This window comes from Garra rufa, chromosome 17 (genome assembly GCF_049309525.1).
Source record: "Garra rufa chromosome 17, GarRuf1.0, whole genome shotgun sequence".
NCBI classification, from domain to species: Eukaryota; Metazoa; Chordata; class Actinopteri; order Cypriniformes; family Cyprinidae; genus Garra; species Garra rufa.
In genome coordinates, this window is record NC_133377.1 from 13,358,220 (window position 1) to 13,379,202 (window position 20,983).

At 38.6% G+C, this 20,983-nt stretch overlaps 1 protein-coding gene across 1 annotated transcript in view; it reads left to right on the forward strand.

Annotated features, from left to right (window-relative positions):
* The window catches only part of grhl2b (grainyhead-like transcription factor 2b), a 40,740-nt gene extending 25,316 nt beyond the window's left edge, over positions 1 to 15,424 (forward strand). Inside the window, exons 10-16 of the mRNA XM_073821938.1 lie at positions 3,074 to 3,131; positions 3,764 to 3,903; positions 4,324 to 4,361; positions 6,839 to 6,930; positions 9,794 to 9,879; positions 10,186 to 10,250; positions 14,165 to 15,424. Coding sequence (XP_073678039.1) covers positions 3,074 to 3,131; positions 3,764 to 3,903; positions 4,324 to 4,361; positions 6,839 to 6,930; positions 9,794 to 9,879; positions 10,186 to 10,250; positions 14,165 to 14,279 — 594 coding nt within the window. The 3' untranslated portion in view covers positions 14,280 to 15,424. The remainder of the gene's footprint in view (positions 1 to 3,073; positions 3,132 to 3,763; positions 3,904 to 4,323; positions 4,362 to 6,838; positions 6,931 to 9,793; positions 9,880 to 10,185; positions 10,251 to 14,164) is intronic.
* Positions 15,425 to 20,983: the final 5,559 nt, after the last annotated feature.

The window sequence follows — 20,983 nt, forward strand, 5'->3', positions numbered from 1 at the left end:
CGTGCAAATCACTTCACAACAGACGCGAATTCGCGTCATGGGAGGGGCTTCTGCTGCCTGGCCGCCAGTCTGTTCGTTGCAAAATGGCTGACATGGATTTTGTTGAGAGAGTAGCTGCGCTTTATTTAAACGTCGTAAAGTTGTTCGGCGTCGTTTTTGGGTCCATCAGATCCGTCAGAGGCGCACACAGCTTGGTGAGTTTCACCGACTCCTCCAAGAGCTGCTCCTGGATGACGGCCGGTTTCAGCGGTACTTCCGACTGAGCCGGTCCCAGTTTGATGACCTGCTGTCCCGTGTCGGTGGGAGGATTTCCCTCCAAGACACCAGCTATTACATATATATATATATATATATATCTCATGTATATCTCATTTATCTCTCATATATATATATATATATCTCATGTCTCTCATTGTCTCATTGTTGCATTCCCATGAACATTACACAAAACACTGGTCCAATCACAAATAAATAATTTTGACTATACTACTCTGAGTGGATTTGCAATAGGATATAATTAGAATGAATGTACAAATGTTTGCCATAAATAATATTTTTATGTAACAATATAATGTCTGATTTATTATGTTTTTTATTTACTATGTTGTCCGCACACAGCAACGATAATTTTCTCCTCCATCTTTGTTAAAAAATTCAGCCTCCGCTCACTGATCACGTCACTACTAGAGCGAGCTCCTGATTGGTTACCGTGGCGCGAAATTTCGCCAAAGTTCAGATTTTTCAACTCGCGCGTATCGCGCGGCAAACGCTTGAAACACTCAATACATTCGCGTGTTTCGCGCCGCAGGATGGCTATTCGCGTCTTTGCGTTAAATTAACATGTAAATCACTCGCACTTGCCGCTTCATTCGCGTCCGGTGTGAACGCACCATTAGGCAAACTGTCTGGAGCATGTTCATGAGTGTAGAGTAGGACTACAACAATTCCTCGATTGTATTCGAGTATTCGATTTAAAAAAAAATCCTTGATTGCATTTTGCCCGTTTTGAGGAATCAGCAAAATACCGGAAGTGGCGCATTCCACATATTAAACACATTTAATAAATCATAATTAGGCATAATGATATTAAGAATTCACAAATGCTTCGATTCAATTAAACAAATATATACAATGCAGGTTTAATATATGCGCTTTAATTATTCACATGCATGTAGGTTAACACTCGTCTCAGAGTGGCTCCGTTCACAGTAAATGCTGCTCCACACAAACTGTTATTATTTACATGTGTGAAGTGTCTCAAACTCTATCTCTGCTTATTGTTGTGAGTTTCTGTTTATTATAACGTTCACCTGGGAATGCAATGTGCGCTGTTTCATCAGATTTGTAAGGTAAACAATTTATAAACCTAAGCAACACAAGAGAATACATCAATATCTTTCTAAACATGCTAACTGTTCATCACAATTTCAAAATAAAAGTTGAAACATGTTTTGATGTCTACATATTCAAGAAATCACATAGCTGTAGCTTTTCTGTCATAAGGAAATGGCAGTAACACTTTAGAATAGGGAACACTTACTCACTATTAACTATGACTTTTCCCTCAATAAATTCATAATTTGCTGCTTATTAATAGTTAGTAAGGAAGTTGTTAAGTTTAGGTACTGGGTAGAATTAAGGATGTAGAATAAGGTGATGTAGAATAAGGCATTAATATGTGCTTAATTAGTACTAACAAATGACTAATATTCTAGTAGTATGCATGCTAATAAGCAACTAGTTAAGAGAATGTAGAATAAAGTGTTACTGAAATGGCAAAATATTAAAGTGGACATTTGAATTAGTCAATATTAAACAAGAATTTGATTAATTTGATTGTTAATATATATGTATTTTAAGTAATTTTAAAGGCTGTTGTTCACTATTTTATTATTATTATTATTTCTATTTTTATTACTACAAAAAAACTTAATATATATATATATAATATATATAATTATCCAATTACTCGATTAATCATCAGAATAAGCAACATATTACTCGATTACCAAAATAATTGTTGTTAGTGACAGCCCTAGTGTAGAGCTCTTTACTTCTTTACTTTCCTATAGAAGAAAAAATGTCTCCTAAATGGCCTGATGGTGAGTGTATTAAGAGTGAACTATCACTTTAAACAGCATTTATAGAGAGCTACTGGAATGACATTTTATTTGTATTTTTTGGCCAACCTGGAAATTCATATCATCCTTGATTCCACGTCAAAAACCCAATAGGACTTTTCCATCGGCTTTTGGATTATTGCAGAAAATAAAATCTGTGATCCACAAAAGTTTATGATTCTTGCATGTTTTGTAAGAAAACCATGAAAACCTTCACAAATGATAACAATTTTTATAAATTTTAAAGCCTAACCACAATTAAAGAGAAAGAGAAAGCTAAACATAGGTTATACAAGAACAAATCCACGGTCACGTGACTTCAACGTCACCATCACTAGGCTTCTGACAACTCTTTCAGTCTTTATTCCAAATCGTTTCCCCTGTAAGTTAAAGTTGGAATAGTTTGCAAGAGTGTTATTATAAATAATGATGCTGTCAAAGCGATGGTGAGTAAATGAGATTATCTGTTTAGTGTGATGATGTCTCAGACTACCTCTATAGTCCCATTTAGACACTTGTTAATGGAGGTATAATGCTTTTTCAAGAAAAGTAAAAGCTTTTAATAAAACCCAAGGGGTATTACTGATGTATATTGTTAGATATTGTAGAATATAATGTTAAATTATCTTGAGTTTGTGTTAACAGACTTTAAAACCCATTCAGAATCCCATTGACTTCATCATAATGAAACCGGTAGTGCTAAAATGTTAATTTCTGGGTTTCTGCAATATGCATAATTACTTATTTTAATAAGCACTAAAATGCTGTTACCTACAGCTCAGTGGGTCATTATTTAGACATCTTTTATGGTGTATTCCCAGTCTACAAACTCAGTAACTGTAGTGCCACCTTGTGGTTGTTCATCATTGTTACCTTTCACAGTCCTCACAAATATGTCAGTGTTTCTAATATGTCTTTTCTCTATTTTTCCTGTCTGTGTTTGTGTGGCTCAGGGAGCGGAGAGGAAGATCAGAGACGAGGAGAGAAAACAGAACCGCAAGAAGACAAAAGGTCTAAAACACTGAAAATATTTCCAGTTCATAAAAATAAGCTTTAAAGAACTCAAGAAATGATTTAATAAACACAATTAGTTTTACTGTTTTGATGTACACTACCAGTCAAAAGTTTAGACACACTTGACTCATTGTTTTTTTTTTGTTTTTTTAGTCAAATATTAATTATTTAAAAAAACAATTCAATATATTTTTAATTTAATTTAATTTAATTTAATTTAATTTAATTTAATTTAATTTAATTTAATTTAATTTAATTAAAAATACAAATTGTGCCAAGGAATGAATCTTTGAATTTTTTTCCCATGGAAAAACCAAATGTTTTTCTTAAAAACAAACTGAGAACCATACCTTGGCACAATTTGCATTTGAAAATTAAATTGAATTAAATTAAATTAAAAATATATATTGTATTGTTTTTTGAAATAGTTAATATTTGACTTTAAAAAATGTATTTTGTATTGAGATATGAAGAAATCAAGAGGCTTTAGTTACATCACAGGCATGAACCATAATGTGCTAATTGCTAGTGGCAGGTGGTTTTAGGTAGCGTTTGATGAGTCAGTATGAGTCACCATTATTATCATCCATAGCAGTTATTCATACGTTCAAATGACTTCATCTCATCAGGAAAGGATGGAGGCGTCGGAGCCGTTTCTGTCCCGAAAAAATGTGACGCCACCTTCTTCAAAACGATGACCGATTTGGACGCCCAGCCGGTTCTCTTCATCCCGGATGTGCACTTTGGGAACTTACAGAGGGCAGGCCAGGTATGAGTCAGCCTGAAAACACACTCCGTGACCAGATCACAAGCTCTTTTGTGTTGAAAGTCCTCTGCCATTTTGCAGACGGCTGTAATTGAGGTCACACAGTCTGCCCTCAGCGTTTGCTTCCTCAAATCTCAAAAAGAGGCTCATTAAAGCACTGTCATGAGGACCTCAGCGGTCCATTGTGTGTCTATATTAGAGAGTGACTGACCTTTCAGAACCCGACATGAAAGGTCACGCTCGCCTTCCTCATGAAGCATGTGAGTGTGTGTATCTTGGATACTTAGGTGACATTTGTTTATTAGGAGTGATATTCGCTGAACTGGTCATTGGAGTGTCTATTTTTATTTTAGACTTGTTCTGAATGTTACAGAGATGTTTGATTATAAATGTGCTAACATCTGTATGGCACTTTTTTTGCAGGTGTTTGCATTTAATACAGAGGAAATTGAACGTGAAGGGTGAGTTTCATCTTTTCTCAGTAAAACAGAATAAGATATTCTTGTATCCAGTGTTGGGGAAAGTTACTTTTAAAAGTAATAATTGAATGAACATCACATCACCTTATAATTAACCACTAGCACTGATGCACGAGTAAAGTTACAAGGATTGCATAAAAATAGTATTAAAATACATTAAAATAAACAGTGTTTAAAAGGATAGTTCAACCTAAATTTTAAATTACCCCATGATTTACTCACCACCTAGCCATTTAGGTGGATATGACTTTCTTCTTTCAGATGAATACAATCTGAGTTATATTAAAAATATTTCCTGCCTCTTCGAAGCTTTATAATCTATAACCTGCTCTTTATAATGGCAGTAAATGGCTGTTGAGATTTAGAAGCCCAAAAAAGTGCATGCATCCATCTACAGGGTTGCCAGGTCCCAGAAAAATGTCCAGCCCAAAGCTTACTCAAAACCTGCCCAAAAGGATAGAAAACTAGTCCAGTTTTTGGTAAGTCCAGTTACTGCTGACAGCAGCTTTATTTAATTAATGGCCTTTAAAATAAACATTATATGTAGTATGTGTATATGAAATAATTGAATCTGTATTATCTTTTTTCTTTAACCCTTTCTTTAATTTTAATTTTTTGCACTTTTCATAATATTTTTTTCAGCACTTTTTCATAATAAAATTTAAAACCAGGGCTGGGTGATATGTCCAGAAATAATTATGACAATATTATATCCATATCATATCAGTATTTATCAGAATATTAGATTACTATTATTTTGGAAGGAAATGTTTTCAGAATGCATGTAAACACACACACACACACACACACACGCACACGCACACGCACACGCACACACACACACACACGCACACGCACACGCACACGCACACACACACACACACACACACACACACACACACACACACACACACACACACACACACACACACGTGACCCTGGATATTTGTAGCAATAGCCAAAAATACATTATATTGCTCAAAAATATAGATTTTTCATTTATGCCAAAAATCATATAAGTTTTTATATATTTTCCTACTGTAAATATATAAAAAATTAATTTTTGATGAGTAATATGCTAAGGTCTTAATTTGGACAACTTTAAAGGTGATTTCTCAGTATTTAGATTTTTTTGCATCCTCAGATTTCCAGATATTCAAATAGTTGTATCTCAGTGAAATATTGTCATATCCTAACAAACCATACATCAATGGAAGGCTTTTTTATTCATCTTTCAGATAAAAAATACCCTTATGACTTGTTTTGTAGTCCAGGGTCACACACACACACACACACGCGCATGCACGCACGCACATTTTAAAATATAATATAATATAATATAGTATAATAAAATATAATATAATATATAGCAATTAATTAAATTGCATTTTTATTCTTGATGCACGACAAAATAGTATGTTTGATATTAAAACATGGATAAAAAAACATTTGGGTTGAATGATGTTCCATACAAATAATAGTATAGTATTAGCCTATTATTTTGAGACATAGATTTTACTATGTCATAGTAAAATATTTCTGTGAACATTTCTTCTGATTTGTCATGAAGTTTTTCAAATGGTATGGTGAAAAGCTCTCTCTGAGATGCTCTGGAGATAAAGTTCATAAAATGCGTCGCAAACGCAGAAATCACTGTGAGCTTCACGTGTGTTTGAGTTTGTGTGGTAGACAAAACTTTGCTATTTAAACAGAAACACATGCAGACTTATAAGCAACATGCTTTGACTGGCTGTTGTCATGTTCATTTCTGCTGTGTGAAAGCCTTGACATCTAATGCTCTGGGTGAAACTCACATACTAGCTTGTGATGTGTGAGATGTGACCTCTCTGTTCTTAAGTTGCCAGATATATATTCCAAGTATAATACACATTAGTTATACACGTTATTTCTCTATAGATACACTTTGGGCAGCTGCGGTGCATTATAAAAGTAGCCCCCCCCCCCCCCCCCTCACGCGCCTCTGAAATTTTTCCTGCGACTGCATTTTCAAAAAAAAAAAAAGTGAGGGAAAACCGCGACCCTGGCAACACTGTCCATACATCATAAAAAGTGCTCCACACAGCTCCAGGAGGTTAATAAAGGTCTTCTGAAGCGAAACAATGCGTTTATGTAAGACAAAAAATCCATATTTAAAACTTTATAAACCATAATCACTAGCTTCCGCTAACTGTTGTACGTGTGTTCATGAGAGTGTTGTTCCAGCGGTTGACATAGGACATAAGCAGACGTGTGAACAGGAGTGTTTTGACCACTTTTGAAAAACATTGCAGTGTAAACGTACCCTTAAAAAACACAAAGATTGCTGTTTTGTCAAATAATCATGATTAGATCATATAACTGCGTTCAGATGTCTGGCTCAGCTGAGAGGAGTCTGATCGTGTGATTGGTTGGTTGAGAGAGACATGATGTCATTGTGTTTGTTTGTGTGTTTGTGTCAGGAGTGTGCTGGTGAAGAGGATGTTCCGGTCGTCTGAGGATGACTTCTGTCCACCGCCTCATAAACAGCTCAGAGAAGAGACGCAGAAGAGAGGTCAGAGCAGGACACACTTATACATACACACATCTAGAGCTGAAGAGTGGGTTTCCCAACCCGGTGTCACAGGAAAATGTAACTATAACTATAACGTGGTGATTTTATATTAATCTGTATGATGCGAATTGTACAAACATGCAATATTTAGAAAAAAAGTAAACATAAAGGTCCACTCCTTAATTTAACCATCACTGACACGTACAGTGAGCAGATTATGATAATGTAAAAAGGTAAAATAGTTGGGATTATGATAGTATTTTCTGCTGTATTGCAAAGAATTAAAAAAAAGACACAGAGGCCTTAAACAATCTTGAGAAAACAAAGAAATTCATACCCCTGGAAAATTCTGACGTAAAGTTACTTTTATTCAACCAGCAAGTTTTTTTTTTGACCGGAAATGACACAGGCTTCTCCCAAAAGATAATACGATCTACAAGAGGCATCATTGTGGAAAAAATATTTCTTAGCTTTTATTTATATTTGGAAAAAAAGTGGCATGTCCAAAATTATTCATACCCTTTGCAAACTGTCACAGTCTATGGGAAAATCCAAAGTTCTATACCATTCCAAATAGTCCAAACTGTTCTAAAGCATCCTAATTACCCTGATTCATTGGGAACAGCTGTTTTAATCAACTCAACAGTTGAAAAACAGAAGCTCTCTGCTGTTGGTTTGTGGACAGTCATGGCTAAGACAAAGGAGTTCACTGAGGACCTGCGGCTGCGCATTGTGGCTGCTCACAAGTCAGGAAAGGGCTATAAGACCATATCTAAATGTTTTGAAGTTCCAGTGGCTACAGTGCAAAGTATTATTAAAAAAGACGTTCCGCACTGTGAAAAATCTCTGAGGACGTGGTCGGAAACCAAAAGTGACACCTGTGCTGGCCAGGAGGATAGTGAGAGAGGTAATAAAGAACCCAAGGATCACCATCAAGGCCGTCCTGATGAATCTGGGCTCTGCTGGTGGCAACATCTCAAGGCAGACAGTCCAACAGACACTGAACACCGCTGGGTTCCACAGACGCAGACCAAGGAGGACACCACTTCTCCAGATAAGGCACACAAAAGCCCGCTTGGCCTTTGCAAATGCTCATCTGGACAAAGAAGAAGACTTCTGGTCTTCTGTTTTATGGTCAGATGAAACAAAAATTGAATTGTTTGGCCACAATGATGTAGCCTTCATTTGGCGTAAAAAAGGAGAAGCCTTCAACCCTAAGAACACCATCCCCACTGTCAAACATGGTGCTGGGAACCTAATGTTTTGGGGGTGTAGCATAAAAAGGAGCAATACCTCAAAATTCTCAACAACAACATCAGGCAGTCTGCAGAGAAACTTGGCCTTGGGCACCAGTGGACATTTCAGCACGACAACGACCCAAAACACACAGCAAAAGCGGTGAAGAAATGGTCAGCAGACAAAAACATTAACGTTTTGCAGTGGCCCAGCCAGAGTCCTGACTTAAATCCAATTGAGAATCTGTGGAGGGAGCTAAAGATCAGGGTGATGGCAAGGAGACCCTCCAACCTGAAAGAGTTGGAGCTCATGGCTAAAGATGAATGGGCAAAAATACCAGTGGAGACATGCAAAAAGCTGGTCAGCATTTGATTGCTGTAATAGCCAACAAAAGGCTTTTCTATTGATTATTGAGAAGGATATGAATAATTTTGGACATGCCACTTTTTGTTCAAATGTAAATTAAAAATTAGTAATAATTATTTCCACAATGATGCCTCTTGTACATCGTCTTATCTTTTGGGAGACTGTGTCATACCAATAAAAAAAAAAAAAAAAACTTGCTGGTTGAAAAATCATTTCAGGCTTGACTGTGTGTGTGTATATATATATACATATACTGTATATAACATTTTTTGCTTTCTGGAGCATATTTGGGATTCTGTTGAAGACAATAGTATTTTTTATTCTATTTTATGCTGGTCGTAGCACAAAAAAAAAAAACATTTCAAATGATCTGTTAACTATATTTTAATTAAATACAGCTGTGGACAGAATGAAGCAATCACTTGAAAATTCTCAGTTCTCTGGATTTCCAATTTATAATTATGTTTTTGACTGACATTTCTTCCTTTTTTTGCATAAAATGACAACTGGTCAAAATAACAAAAAAGATGCTGTGTGATATTTATTAAATGACCAATCATAATTTTCTGCAAAAATAAAAAAGCTCCAATAATAATAAAAAAGCATTCAATTTATATTTGAATTTTGGAAGAAATTATTAGACCTTTAGAGATTAATTAATTTAAGACAAACCATGATGTAAATAAAGGATTAGTTCACTTCCAGAATGATAATTTCCTTTTAATTTACTCACCCCCATGTCATCCAAGATGTTTATGTCTTTCTTTCTTCAGTCGAAAAGAAATTAAGCTTTTTGAGGAAAACATTCCAGGATTTTTCTCCATATAGTGGACTTCAATGGGGATCAACAGGTTGAAAGTCCAAATTGCAGTTTCAATGCAGCTTCAAAGGGCTCTACACGATCCCAGTCGAGGAATAAGGGTTTTATCTAGTGAAACGATTGGTAGTTTAATAAAAACAAAATGTAGATTTATTTCTCGACTGGGATCGTGTAGAGCCCTTTGAAGCTGCAGTGAAGCTGCAGTTTGGACCTTCAACCAGTTGATCCTTATTGAAGTCCACTATATAAAGAACAATCCTGGTATGTTTACCCCAAAAGTCTTCATTTCTTTTTGAATGAAGAAAGAAAGATGAACATCTTGGATGCCATGGAGCCGAGTAAATTATCAGGACATTTTTAGTCTGGAAGTGAGCTAAACTTTAAGTCAAGTTACTTTATTAGGGTTTGCTATGACACTAAGCACACTTTATGTTTTTACAGTGCTCCTGTATGTGAGGAAGGAGTCGGATGAGGTGTTTGATGCTCTGATGCTGCGGACGCCTACTCTCAGAGGACTCATGGATGCAGTGAGTATCTGTTACTACAGGGGGTGCTCTACTCTAAATTACTGATGCATTGTGCTGATGCATTAATAAAATTGAATCAACTTGAAAATTAATGTTAAGTGCAAAAACTACATTTTTTACAAATAAAATGGAGAATTTTCCATATTTTTAAGTGATTAGCAAAAAAATTATGAAATCTATATAAATATATATATAAACAAATTTCAAAAGATTTTTTTAGATTTCGTGTAAATAATCACAAATCATTGTCAATTTGATGATCTGACACAATTTGTAGAAATCTGAAGATTTCTTTCATATTGACAGATTTCAGAGAAGTACGGTGTTCCCATTGACAGAATGGCCAAGATTTACAAGAAGAGCAAGAAAGGGTAAGTGATTTCTTAAAAGAAAACGTCAGATTCATGTGACATTAGGGCTGCTCGATTATGTCAAAAATCATAATCACTATTATTTTGGTCAATATTGTATCACGATTTTTTTACACGATTATGGGTCCGAAACTCTATATGATTGATAAATTTAAAGATAGCAATACAATAGAAAAAAAAGATACAAATGAAATTTTTTTTTTAATTTAATGTAAATAATTCAATGCAAAATAAAACCGCGTTGTCTTCACTGTAAGAATTAAACATGCTTTGTTTCTGATAAAAACTACAAAAGTCCTTCCATCAAGAGCAGTGAGTGATTTTGTCTTAGTCTTTTGTTGTTTGATTAACATTAAACACAGAGACGTTAACATTAAGCACAGATCCAATATACTGCTACACACGTATTTTTATTCTCAAATGTTTACGTTAATTTGAGACATAATTGACGAAGGTTTACACGAATAATCACCAAACACCGCATTCTGACATACTTGCATGTATTTGACCGTTTAGGTACACATCTTAAGCTAAACGTTCACTTTACTTGTTCTGTCTCTGAACGCATAAACTAAACAAATTCTCTTTCTCGCTTTTAAAAACACAACATCAAATAAACATGAATAAATTAAGCACGTCCCATTTTATGCAAGTCATGTTACATGATTTTACTGACTTTACTGAAAGTATTCATACCCCTTCATTTTTTCCACATTTTGATTTGTTGCAGCATTATGTTAAACTGCTTTAAATTAGTTTTTCCCCACATCAATTTACACTCCATACACCAATAATGACAAAGCAAAAACCAGATTTTAGGGTTGGGTCGATAGACGATGCCATCGTCCATCGCCGATGGCCGATAGACATCACGATGCTGAGCCAGCATCGCGATCCTCCGCCCCGCCCCCGCCGCAGCAGCAACCCGCTCGCAAAAAACACACACTGAATCACACTACAGTATATAGCCAGATGAAATGCATGCTTTCAATTTCCGCATCTTTACTTATTTTATTATTATTATTATGAGGAAATAATAACAAGGAAGTTGTTAGCGATCACAATATAAATTACAGTGAACTCCAAACGAATTACACGAACTAGTTCGTTTACATTAATAAATGAGGCATACAAAAACAGCAGAAAAAATTCAAAATAATTTTAATTAAATTAGATTAAATAAACTACACCAAATATGTCTTTTTCATGGTTTTACCATAACGAACCGAGCTTGGAACAAAAAACAAGAGAATATATATTTTTTCCCATCAAAATACAAACGTACAATACAAAGCCTATACATTATAAATACCAGTTTATCATTCAAATACATTGGGAATATGGAAACACTTGGATTTGTGCCGAATTACAGAGGTACGTGAGTGAGCCCAACGCCTGCTATTTTTAGTTTCGCTTTGTTTTGGTTTCTTAACTTTATATATTTTGTTTCATTCCTGTTCTGTTCTGAATACCGTTACATTTAGATGATTTGTTTTGGAGTCAGGGTAACTAACTTATAGCTATGTTTATAGTGTTTATAATGTTAATAATACATAATAATATTTCGCTTGATTTGGTATTATTTCTGATATTACACTTTCTCTCTAAACATTCCGCTGCTCATTAAATGCGTTTGGAGAGAGTGGGTTAAGCAGTAAGCAATCAATGAGAGCGATTTTGAACTTAAAGCTGACTGGTCGAAAATATGTTAAGGACCAACACACATCCTCCAAATACATCTACATAAACCCGCGCTTGCTCTGGCTCGTATGCACGCACGCACTGTCACGATCTAATGCACTTGTTAATGCCGGATCTTTAAAAATCCGGCTCAAATTAAGCACTGGTCGAAACGGTAGGCTACAATTAATTAATTCGTTATGAATTAATTATTTAACAACAACCATCCCGCACTCCCGCCCTCTCCCCGCCCCCCGCAGACGATGCCATCGTCCATCGCAATGTTTCACGTTAGACATCATATGATGCCAAATTGGTCGACATTGCCCAACCCTACCAGAATTAGCAAATTTTACAAATTTATTAAAAATAAAACACTGAAATAAGTACATTGCATTGCAAGTATTTTATACCCTTAACTCAGTACACAGTTGAAGCAACTTTACAGCCTCAAGTCTTTTTGGGTATGATGTGACAAGCTTTGCACATCTGCATTTGGCAATTGTCTGCCATTCTTTGCCTCACCTTTTCACCTCTCAGGCTCTGTTAGCTTGGATGGGGGCTGGCAGACATTTTCTAGAGTCCTAGTTGTTCCAATCGTCTTCCATTATGGATAATGCTTCTGTGAACCTTCAATGCAGCAGATTTTTTTCTGAACTCTTCCCTAGATCATTGCCTTGAAGGGATAGTTCACCCAAAAATGAAAATTTGATGTTTATCTGCTTACCCCCAGGGCATCCAAGATGTAGGTGACTTTGTTTCCTCAGCAGAACACAAACGAAGATTTTTAACAAAAATTGGTGCAGTCTGCCAGCCAAATAATGGGAGTGGATGGGCACCAAACCAACCAAAGTAAACAAAAACATGCACAGACAAATCCAAATTACACCCTGCGACTCGTGACGATACATCGATGTCCTAAGACACGAAACGATCGGTTTTTGTGAGAAACTGAACAGTATTTATATCATTTTTTACCTTTGATACACAGCCACGTCCATCTGTCCTGAGCACAAGCTCATCATCCGGCTCGTGACATGTGAACGCGCTCTGGCGTAGTATACGCAAACGCCGTAAGGGGAAATCGGTTAAAAGTCCCGGATGAGTTTGTGCAAGCAAACGTAATCTTTTAGCTTCTAAATCGGTTTGAACAATCAGGATAAGCGCAAGTAATTACCATTTTGAATAGCCGCTATACCCACAATCTCTGTGCACTGTGTAAACAATGAGTGTCGTTTGCGTAAACTACACCAGAGCACGTTCACATGTCACGAGCCGAAAGCTAAACTCGTGCTCATGACAGATGGACGTGGCTGTGTATCAAAGGTAAAAAATGATATAAATACTGTTCAGTGTCTCACAAAAAAACGATCGTTTCGTGTCTTAGGACATCAGTGTATCATCACGAGCCGCAGGGTGTAATTTGGATTTGTCTGTGCATGTTTTTCTTTCCTCTAAAGATTTGGTAACCATTGACTGTCATTATTTGACTGACAGACTGCACCGGTTTTTGTTAAAAATCTTTGTTTGTGTTCTGCTGAGGAAACAAAGTCACCTACATCTTGGATGCCCTGGGGGTAAACAGATAAACATCAAATGATCATTTTTGGGTGAACTATCCCTTTAACACAAGTCTGTCACTGAGCTCTACAGGCAGTTATCTTGACCTCAGGACTTGGTTTTTGCTCTAATAGACCTTTTCTGAGAGGTGTGTGCCTTTCTAAATCATACTCATTCAAATGAATTTGCCACAGTTTAACTCCACTCGAAGTGTAGTAACATCTAGAAGCAATATGAATGCTCCTGAGCTAAATTTCGAGTGTCCCAAACAAGGGTATGAATACTTACGCAACGGGATCTTCTCAGTTTTTTATTTTTAATAAATTTGCACAAATGTTAAAAACATATTTTTTGCTTTGCCATTATGGAGTAGGGAGTGTAGATTGATGTGGGAAAAAAGTAATTTAAAGTAGTTTAACATAAGGCAGCAACAACAAAATGTGAAAAAAATGAAGGGGAATGAATAATTTTGCAAGGCACTGTAAAATTGGCCTTTTATAGAGGGGCGAAAGCACACAAAGGGGGCAGAACTGGGAGGAATAATTGTTTTATCTCGATTATTGTATTTTCATAATCGTTTGAAGCCAAAATCGTAACTGAATTTCGATTAATTGCACAGCCCTAGGTGACATCTAATAAGCCCGTTCTGATTTTGTTTATTCTCTCCATCGCAGGATCCTTGTGAACATGGACGACAATATCATCGAGCACTACTCTAACGAGGACACATTTATCCTGAGTATCGAGAACTACGCAGATGCTTACAAAATCACATTAGCGGAAATATGAACACCATCACATGCATTTCTAACATTCAGTATGTTTAAGCTAAAAGACTTGTTACTTGGACTCCAGCCTGGTCAGATTCAACATCAGCATCATAAATTGAATTGACATCAGCTAAAGCTGACATACCTCATTTTTAAGAGACTTCAAGTATGATTATTAATGGTCAAATGGAGTTTCATTGCGTCCCAAACATGTCCACTGGTGGATGGAAAGACTAGCTATCATTGGCGTTACTTTTAAGGACTTTTTAAGGACTTTTACAGACTGATTCACATTTCACTTGATTTTGGAGACCATCAACAGATTCTTGCCTGGATTTCCAAAGGATTTGATTGGATCATATCAAAATACTGTGCGTACAGTATGTATATTCAACAATAAAAAGCGTCCATTGAAATTATAATGCTACATTCAAAAATATGAATTTAGGACTTTTCTGTGGAGTTTTTAAGTATCTGCAGAGCTATTGATCTGTGAAAAGTGTCCAAAACTGTCTTTTGTGTGTGTGTGTGTGTGTGTGTATTATTTTGCCATTAATATTATTGTTAATGTTAGCTTGGTAGATATGTTTTAGCTTCTTACTGTCTGAATATTCACTTTTTTTTCTAATGCAAAAAGAAAGCTTTTTTATGAGACTGTGCCATTTCAAGTTTTTGTATGCTTAATAGTGCAAAGCAGGAAACATGTATAAAGACTGTAACGTTTAACTGTACAGTACAGATGATCAGAAAATTCATCAAATGAGGAAGTCACAGTAAGTGTAGCTCAGACACATTTCAGTTGCATGTTTTACATGTTGCACTCATGTTTTAATGTGAAATTCATTTTATAGAGGTTCCACTGGTTTCAAATACTAAAGATCTCATGACCTTTTGGAGGTCTGATCCAGCAGAGGTTCTCGGTTTTTGTCATTACTTTTGAAATAACTATGCAGTCTTAAAGCCTGGTTCATTTCGAGTGTTTGTGTATAGTGTAACAGGTTAACATTTTTCCTGTGTAGTGCAGATTCAATTGATCATCTCCATTTTCCATTTTGAGCTGTTAATGTTGTTATGTTTTAATATTGTCTTCCAAAAGAAAGGACGTAAAAGGGCACTTCGGAAATAATAATTTGTATGTAAATAAATGCATTTTTATCAAGTTTTTATTGGTTTTCACACTACACTTAATGGAATCGTTCAATCGGAAATGAAAATTTGGCCATCCAAGATCTAGATGAGTTTGTTTCTTCATCAGATTTGGAGAAATGTAGCATTACATCACTTGCTTAGCAATAAATACGCTGTAGTGAATGGGTGCCGTCAGAATGAGAGTCCAAACAGCTGATAAAAACATCACAATAATCCACACCACTCCATCAATTAACAAACTGTGACGTGAAAAGCTGCATATTTGTAAGAAACAAATCCACCATTAAGATGTTTTTACCTTCTAAACTGTTGTTCATAAACCATAATAACACTTGCTCCAGTGAAAAAGTCCTGTTGTCCTCTTACACCCACATGTCTGTTTAGAATTGCTCTCCTAATTCAGACAAGATAACTTTTTAACTGGATTTTTCTTTTACAAACACAGCTTTTCTCTTCAAAAAATGTTAATTGATGGGCTGAAGTGGTGTGGATTACTTGTGGATTATTGTGATGTTTTTATCAGCTGTTTGGACACTCATTCTGACGGCACCCATTCACTGCAGAGGATCCCTTGGTGAGCAAGTGATGGAATGCTACCAGTGGTGTGCGATGATTCTCTCAAATGAGGAAGCAATTTCCCTTAAAAACACACTTTTTTAAATTAAATGTGACCCTGGACCACAAAACCAGTTAAAGTGGTACATTGTTGAATAACATTTATAAACTTTCCATTGATGTATGGTTTGTTAGGATAGAACAATATTTGGCAGAGATACATCTATTTAAAAATCTAGAATCTGAGGGTGCAAAAAAAGCTAAATACTGTGAAAATCACCTTAAAAGTTGTCTAAATGAAGTTATTAGCAATGCAATTACTAATCAAAAAAGTTTTTATATATTTACAGTAGGAAATTTACAAAACATCTTAATGGAACATGATTTTTATTTAACATCCTAATGATTTTTGGCATACAAAGCGATCATTTTGACCCATACAATGTATTTTTGGCTATTGCTACAACTATACTCATGCTGGTTTTGTATGGAAGGCATTTTCTGCCAATTTTAAATAAATCAAAATGAAAACCAGATTAACAATTTGGTCCGTGTACTTTTTCGTTCATTCATTATTCAATTTCGGAATGAAAGATGAAATTTAAAAAAGAGTGCAGCTTGGTTTTTTGTTTAAAAGAAAAAAAGCAGAAATGGCTGTATTTTGTTTTCCAAATGTATTGTTGTCATCAAATAATAGTAATAGAAAATTGGACGCATTTCCGATCGTTTTTAATTTGTAATATTTATTTGTACATTTATTGTATTTCATTTGACTGATCCTGTCTTTACCCGGAAGTAAATTACACCGTCGTGCGGGTATCAATTATTATTGTCTAGTATCACTAAAAATACTACTAAGATCCATATTACTATCACACGAGCCAATGGCAATTAAATGCACGGATGCATAGTCAGATAATGAATGAAATACAACTCTTCACGAACAGAAGATTGTATTTGACTCATGCTGCATACGCAATGACAATTATGCCTACTGTAAATATAGCCTAGATTTACAACTACGATTAGAGTTGTTTGCATAAAATGCACCGTGAACATTCACACGTTTGCCTAGCTGTGATAGGCTACAATTTATCTCCATTAATAGGCCTACTATTTTCTCAATTCTGCGCATATATTTTCACTTACCTTACATCAATTGCTCGATCAATATTATCATCACATATTTTACATTTGTATCTGTAGGTACCACAAACAATTTAATATAGCTAAGTTTGTGTATTTTTACAGGTAGTAAAATACTGTGTGTGCTGCTTATAAACTGTCATGATCGGGGCTGTGGGTTTTCCCTCAGCCACCTGAGGTCGCTGTTTGCACTGCACTCTGATTCATCACGTCTGTTTTGTCATTACCACTGATTCACACACAGCTGTTCACAATCTGGACTCTGTATAAGAACACTCACACTTCATTCCGTTTTCAGGTCTGCATTGTCTTATGTCTCCTGTTTTGTCTGTTCACTCTGCGTTCCTGAATTCCTGGCTCAAGATCATGTTCCCTGTTTAGTTTATTTAGTGTTTCAGTTTGTTACATTTGTGCCGTGTTGGCCTTTTGTTTTGTTTATTTTCTGTTAATAAAATACTTACCTGCATCTGGACCCAGACCTCCTTGGCTGTAACGTGACAGAATGCAGACCTCACTGATGGGTCCAGCGGGGAGTAATTTTTTTTCTGAGGAGGCGGAGGCAGCGTCGGCCACCCGCTTTGAGACCATCTACGCCTGTTTGGCGGCGATGGAGGCCATTAACGCTGAGGCGGAGCGGAAGCGCCCCTACTATAGGGCCAGGGCGGAGGCGTTTTTTCGGGAGAGGGCGTCCGCTCAATCTGCTCCTGACGCGGCGGTGACCGCTCTCTCTGCTCCTGACGCGGCGGTGACCGCTCTCTCTGTTCCTGACGCGGCGGTGACCGCTCTCTCTGTGCCGGACGCGGCGGTGACCGCTCTCTCTGTGCCGGACGCGGCGGTGACCGCTCTCTCTGCTCCGGACGCGGCGGTGACCGCTCTCTCTGCTCCGGACGCGGCGGTGACCGCTCTCTCTGCTCCGGACGCGGCGGTGACCGCTCTCTCTGCTCCGGACGCGGCGGTGACCGCTCTCTCTGCTCCGGACGCGGCGGTGACCGCTCTCTCTGCTCCGGACGCGGCGGTGACCGCTCTCTCTGCTCCGGACGCGGCGGTGACCGCTCTCTCTGTGCCGGACGCGGCGGTGACCGCTCTCTCTGTGCCGGACGCGGCGTCGACCGCTCTCTCTGTGCCGGACGCGGCGGTGACCGCACTATCTGTTCCGGACGCGGCGGTGACCGCACTATCTGTTCCGGACGCGGCGGTGACCGCTCTCTCTGCTCCGGACGCGGCGGTGACCGCTCTCTCTGCTCCGGACGCGGCGGTGACCGCTCTCTCTGTGCCGGACGCGGCGGTGACCGCTCTCTCTGTGCCGGACGCGGCGGTGACCGCTCTCTCTGTGCCGGACGCGGCGGTGACCGCGCTCTCTGCTCCGGACGCGCCGGTGACCGCGCTCTCTGCTCCGGACGCGGCGGTGACCGCTCTCTCTGCTCCGGACGCGGCGGTGACCGCTCTCTCTGCTCTGGACGCGGCGGTGACCGCTCTCTCTGCTCTGGACGCGGCGGTGACCGCTCTCTCTGCTCTGGACGCGGCGGTGACCGCTCTCTCTGCTCTGGACGCGGCGGTGACCGCTCTCTCTGCTCTGGACGCGGCGGTGACCGCTCTCTCTGCTCTGGACGCGGCGGTGACCGCTCTCTCTGCTCTGGACGCGGCGGTGACCGCTCTCTCTGCTCTGGACGCGGCGGTGACCGCTCTCTCTGCTCCGGACGCGGCGGTGACCGCTGAAGTTCCTCTGGCGGCGAGGCCAGCTCACGTTCCACTGGCGGCGAGGCCAGCTCACGTTCCTCTGGCGGCGGTGTCCGCTCACGTCCCTCCGCTGCACGGGCCTGGCCCGCCATCCCTCCCCCTTATGCACCTTCCACCGTTCCTCCTCCCTCCAGAAATTGTTTTGGGAACGTCTGGTAGCCGTTCCCTAGAGAGGGGGTACTGTCATGATCGGGGCTGTGGGTTTTCCCTCAGCCACCTGAGGTCGCTGTTTGCACTGCACTCTGATTCATCACGTCTGTTTTGTCATTACCACTGATTCACACACAGCTGTTCACAATCTGGACTCTGTATAAGAACACTCACACTTCATTCCGTTTTCAGGTCTGCATTGTCTTATGTCTCCTGTTTTGTCTGTTCACTCTGCGTTCCTGAATTCCTGGCTCAAGATCATGTTCCCTGTTTAGTTTATTTAGTGTTTCAGTTTGTTACATTTGTGCCGTGTTGGCCTTTTGTTTTGTTTATTTTCTGTTAATAAAATACTTACCTGCATCTGGACCCAGACCTCCTTGGCTGTAACGTGACATAAACACCAGAGAGATAATGATTCATGAAAAAGATGGTCTTTCTTTACTCATCTCACTTGCACAAAATAAATGCAGTAATAGAAAGTAAAGAAACGCACAAAATACACTGAGAATTATATGCCTTTAAAAATTTGGTGGGGTTGAAGTCATCCACCCGGATCTTCTGCATCCACTCAGCCCGTACGCATGCAGCGTCAACGGGGAATGCGACGAAACGGTACAAAAATGCACACAACGATGAAGTGCTGAGTCTCCTCTCTTGAATCCTAAAAACACTCAATGTGAAAAAATATCTGTGTGGTAATGGAACTCGGTCGCTGTTGTCTCTTGCTCTCGCTGTCAGTGATGCGCGGGTTGGGTTTGTTTTTCAACCCGCGGGTCCCGCAATTATGAAATTATTTGGCCCGAGCCAGCCCGCCCCGCACCACTGTGTCTATTTTTACAACCCGCCCCGCACCCGCGACCATTAAATAAACATACTATGCATTGTAATGCAAATGAAAACAGCTTTTTTTAGCCCGAAAGTGCTTGGAAACATCGCCCTTTAAACTGGCAACAACATACTGTACGATTATGAATATGAACCATAAATCAAATCATATTAATAACAAGATAATCAGTGGTGTAACGTTAGTGGTGCCGGAAGAAAAGTGGGTATATGCTTCATTTATGAATATCGTTTTAAACTTGAACGCATTCGTTTACTTGGACTGAAAGGTTTACAGGTTCACTGGTTTAAGGAAGTTCTGATCATAAAAATCGGCTCATTTTTATTTGTAAGGTATTGTTTTCGTTATTATGTACTGTTTAAAATGACTTCGGTGCGGGAGACGCATCAGGCGCAATAACCAAATACATTTCAAAGCAAGCCGGTGCCACAGTCCTGACTGCATCATTGCTGTCTTTATTGTGTGTTTTTAGCGAATATTTACATTAATTCACATATGACTGGATGTGGTTGACTGTCATGATTTTGGCTAATGCAGGAAAATGCGCATCAGAGGAGATTTAAATACGCATAGCACCAGGCCTGCAGAGCTGAATGTGCGCTCGCGCAACACAGTCTCACTCCCAAGCCGTCACATATTGACGTTTGGCCAGGACCCTTTGGCGTCGCATTTTAACGCACAGGGTACCCCTTCAGCGTCATTTTTGGACGTGCAGGGTCCTCCACTACTTTAAATAAGAAACCCTTGGCGTCAATAAGCTGACGCGAAAGGCACTGTGAATTTTATCGTCATGATTAAATGATCTATTGGGTAATAATATTGCCATTATTGCATATGTATTGGGGTGTGATTGTTCAATGCATTTACGAGCACGTAACCCAACCCCTGCCCGGCTGCCCCTAAACCTAACCACTTGTCAATAATTTAATAACAATAACGAGAACTTGTCACTTCTCGGAGGCTGACCCGTTTTGGCCCTTTAAACAACATGCAATGAATCTGATCCATGATTTTGTCGTCACAGAGATATTTTTTCACATTGAGTGTTTTTAGGATTCAAGAGAGGAGACTCAGCACTTCATCGTTGTGTGCATTTTTGTACCGTTTCGTCGCATTCCCCGTTGACGCTGCATGCGTACGGG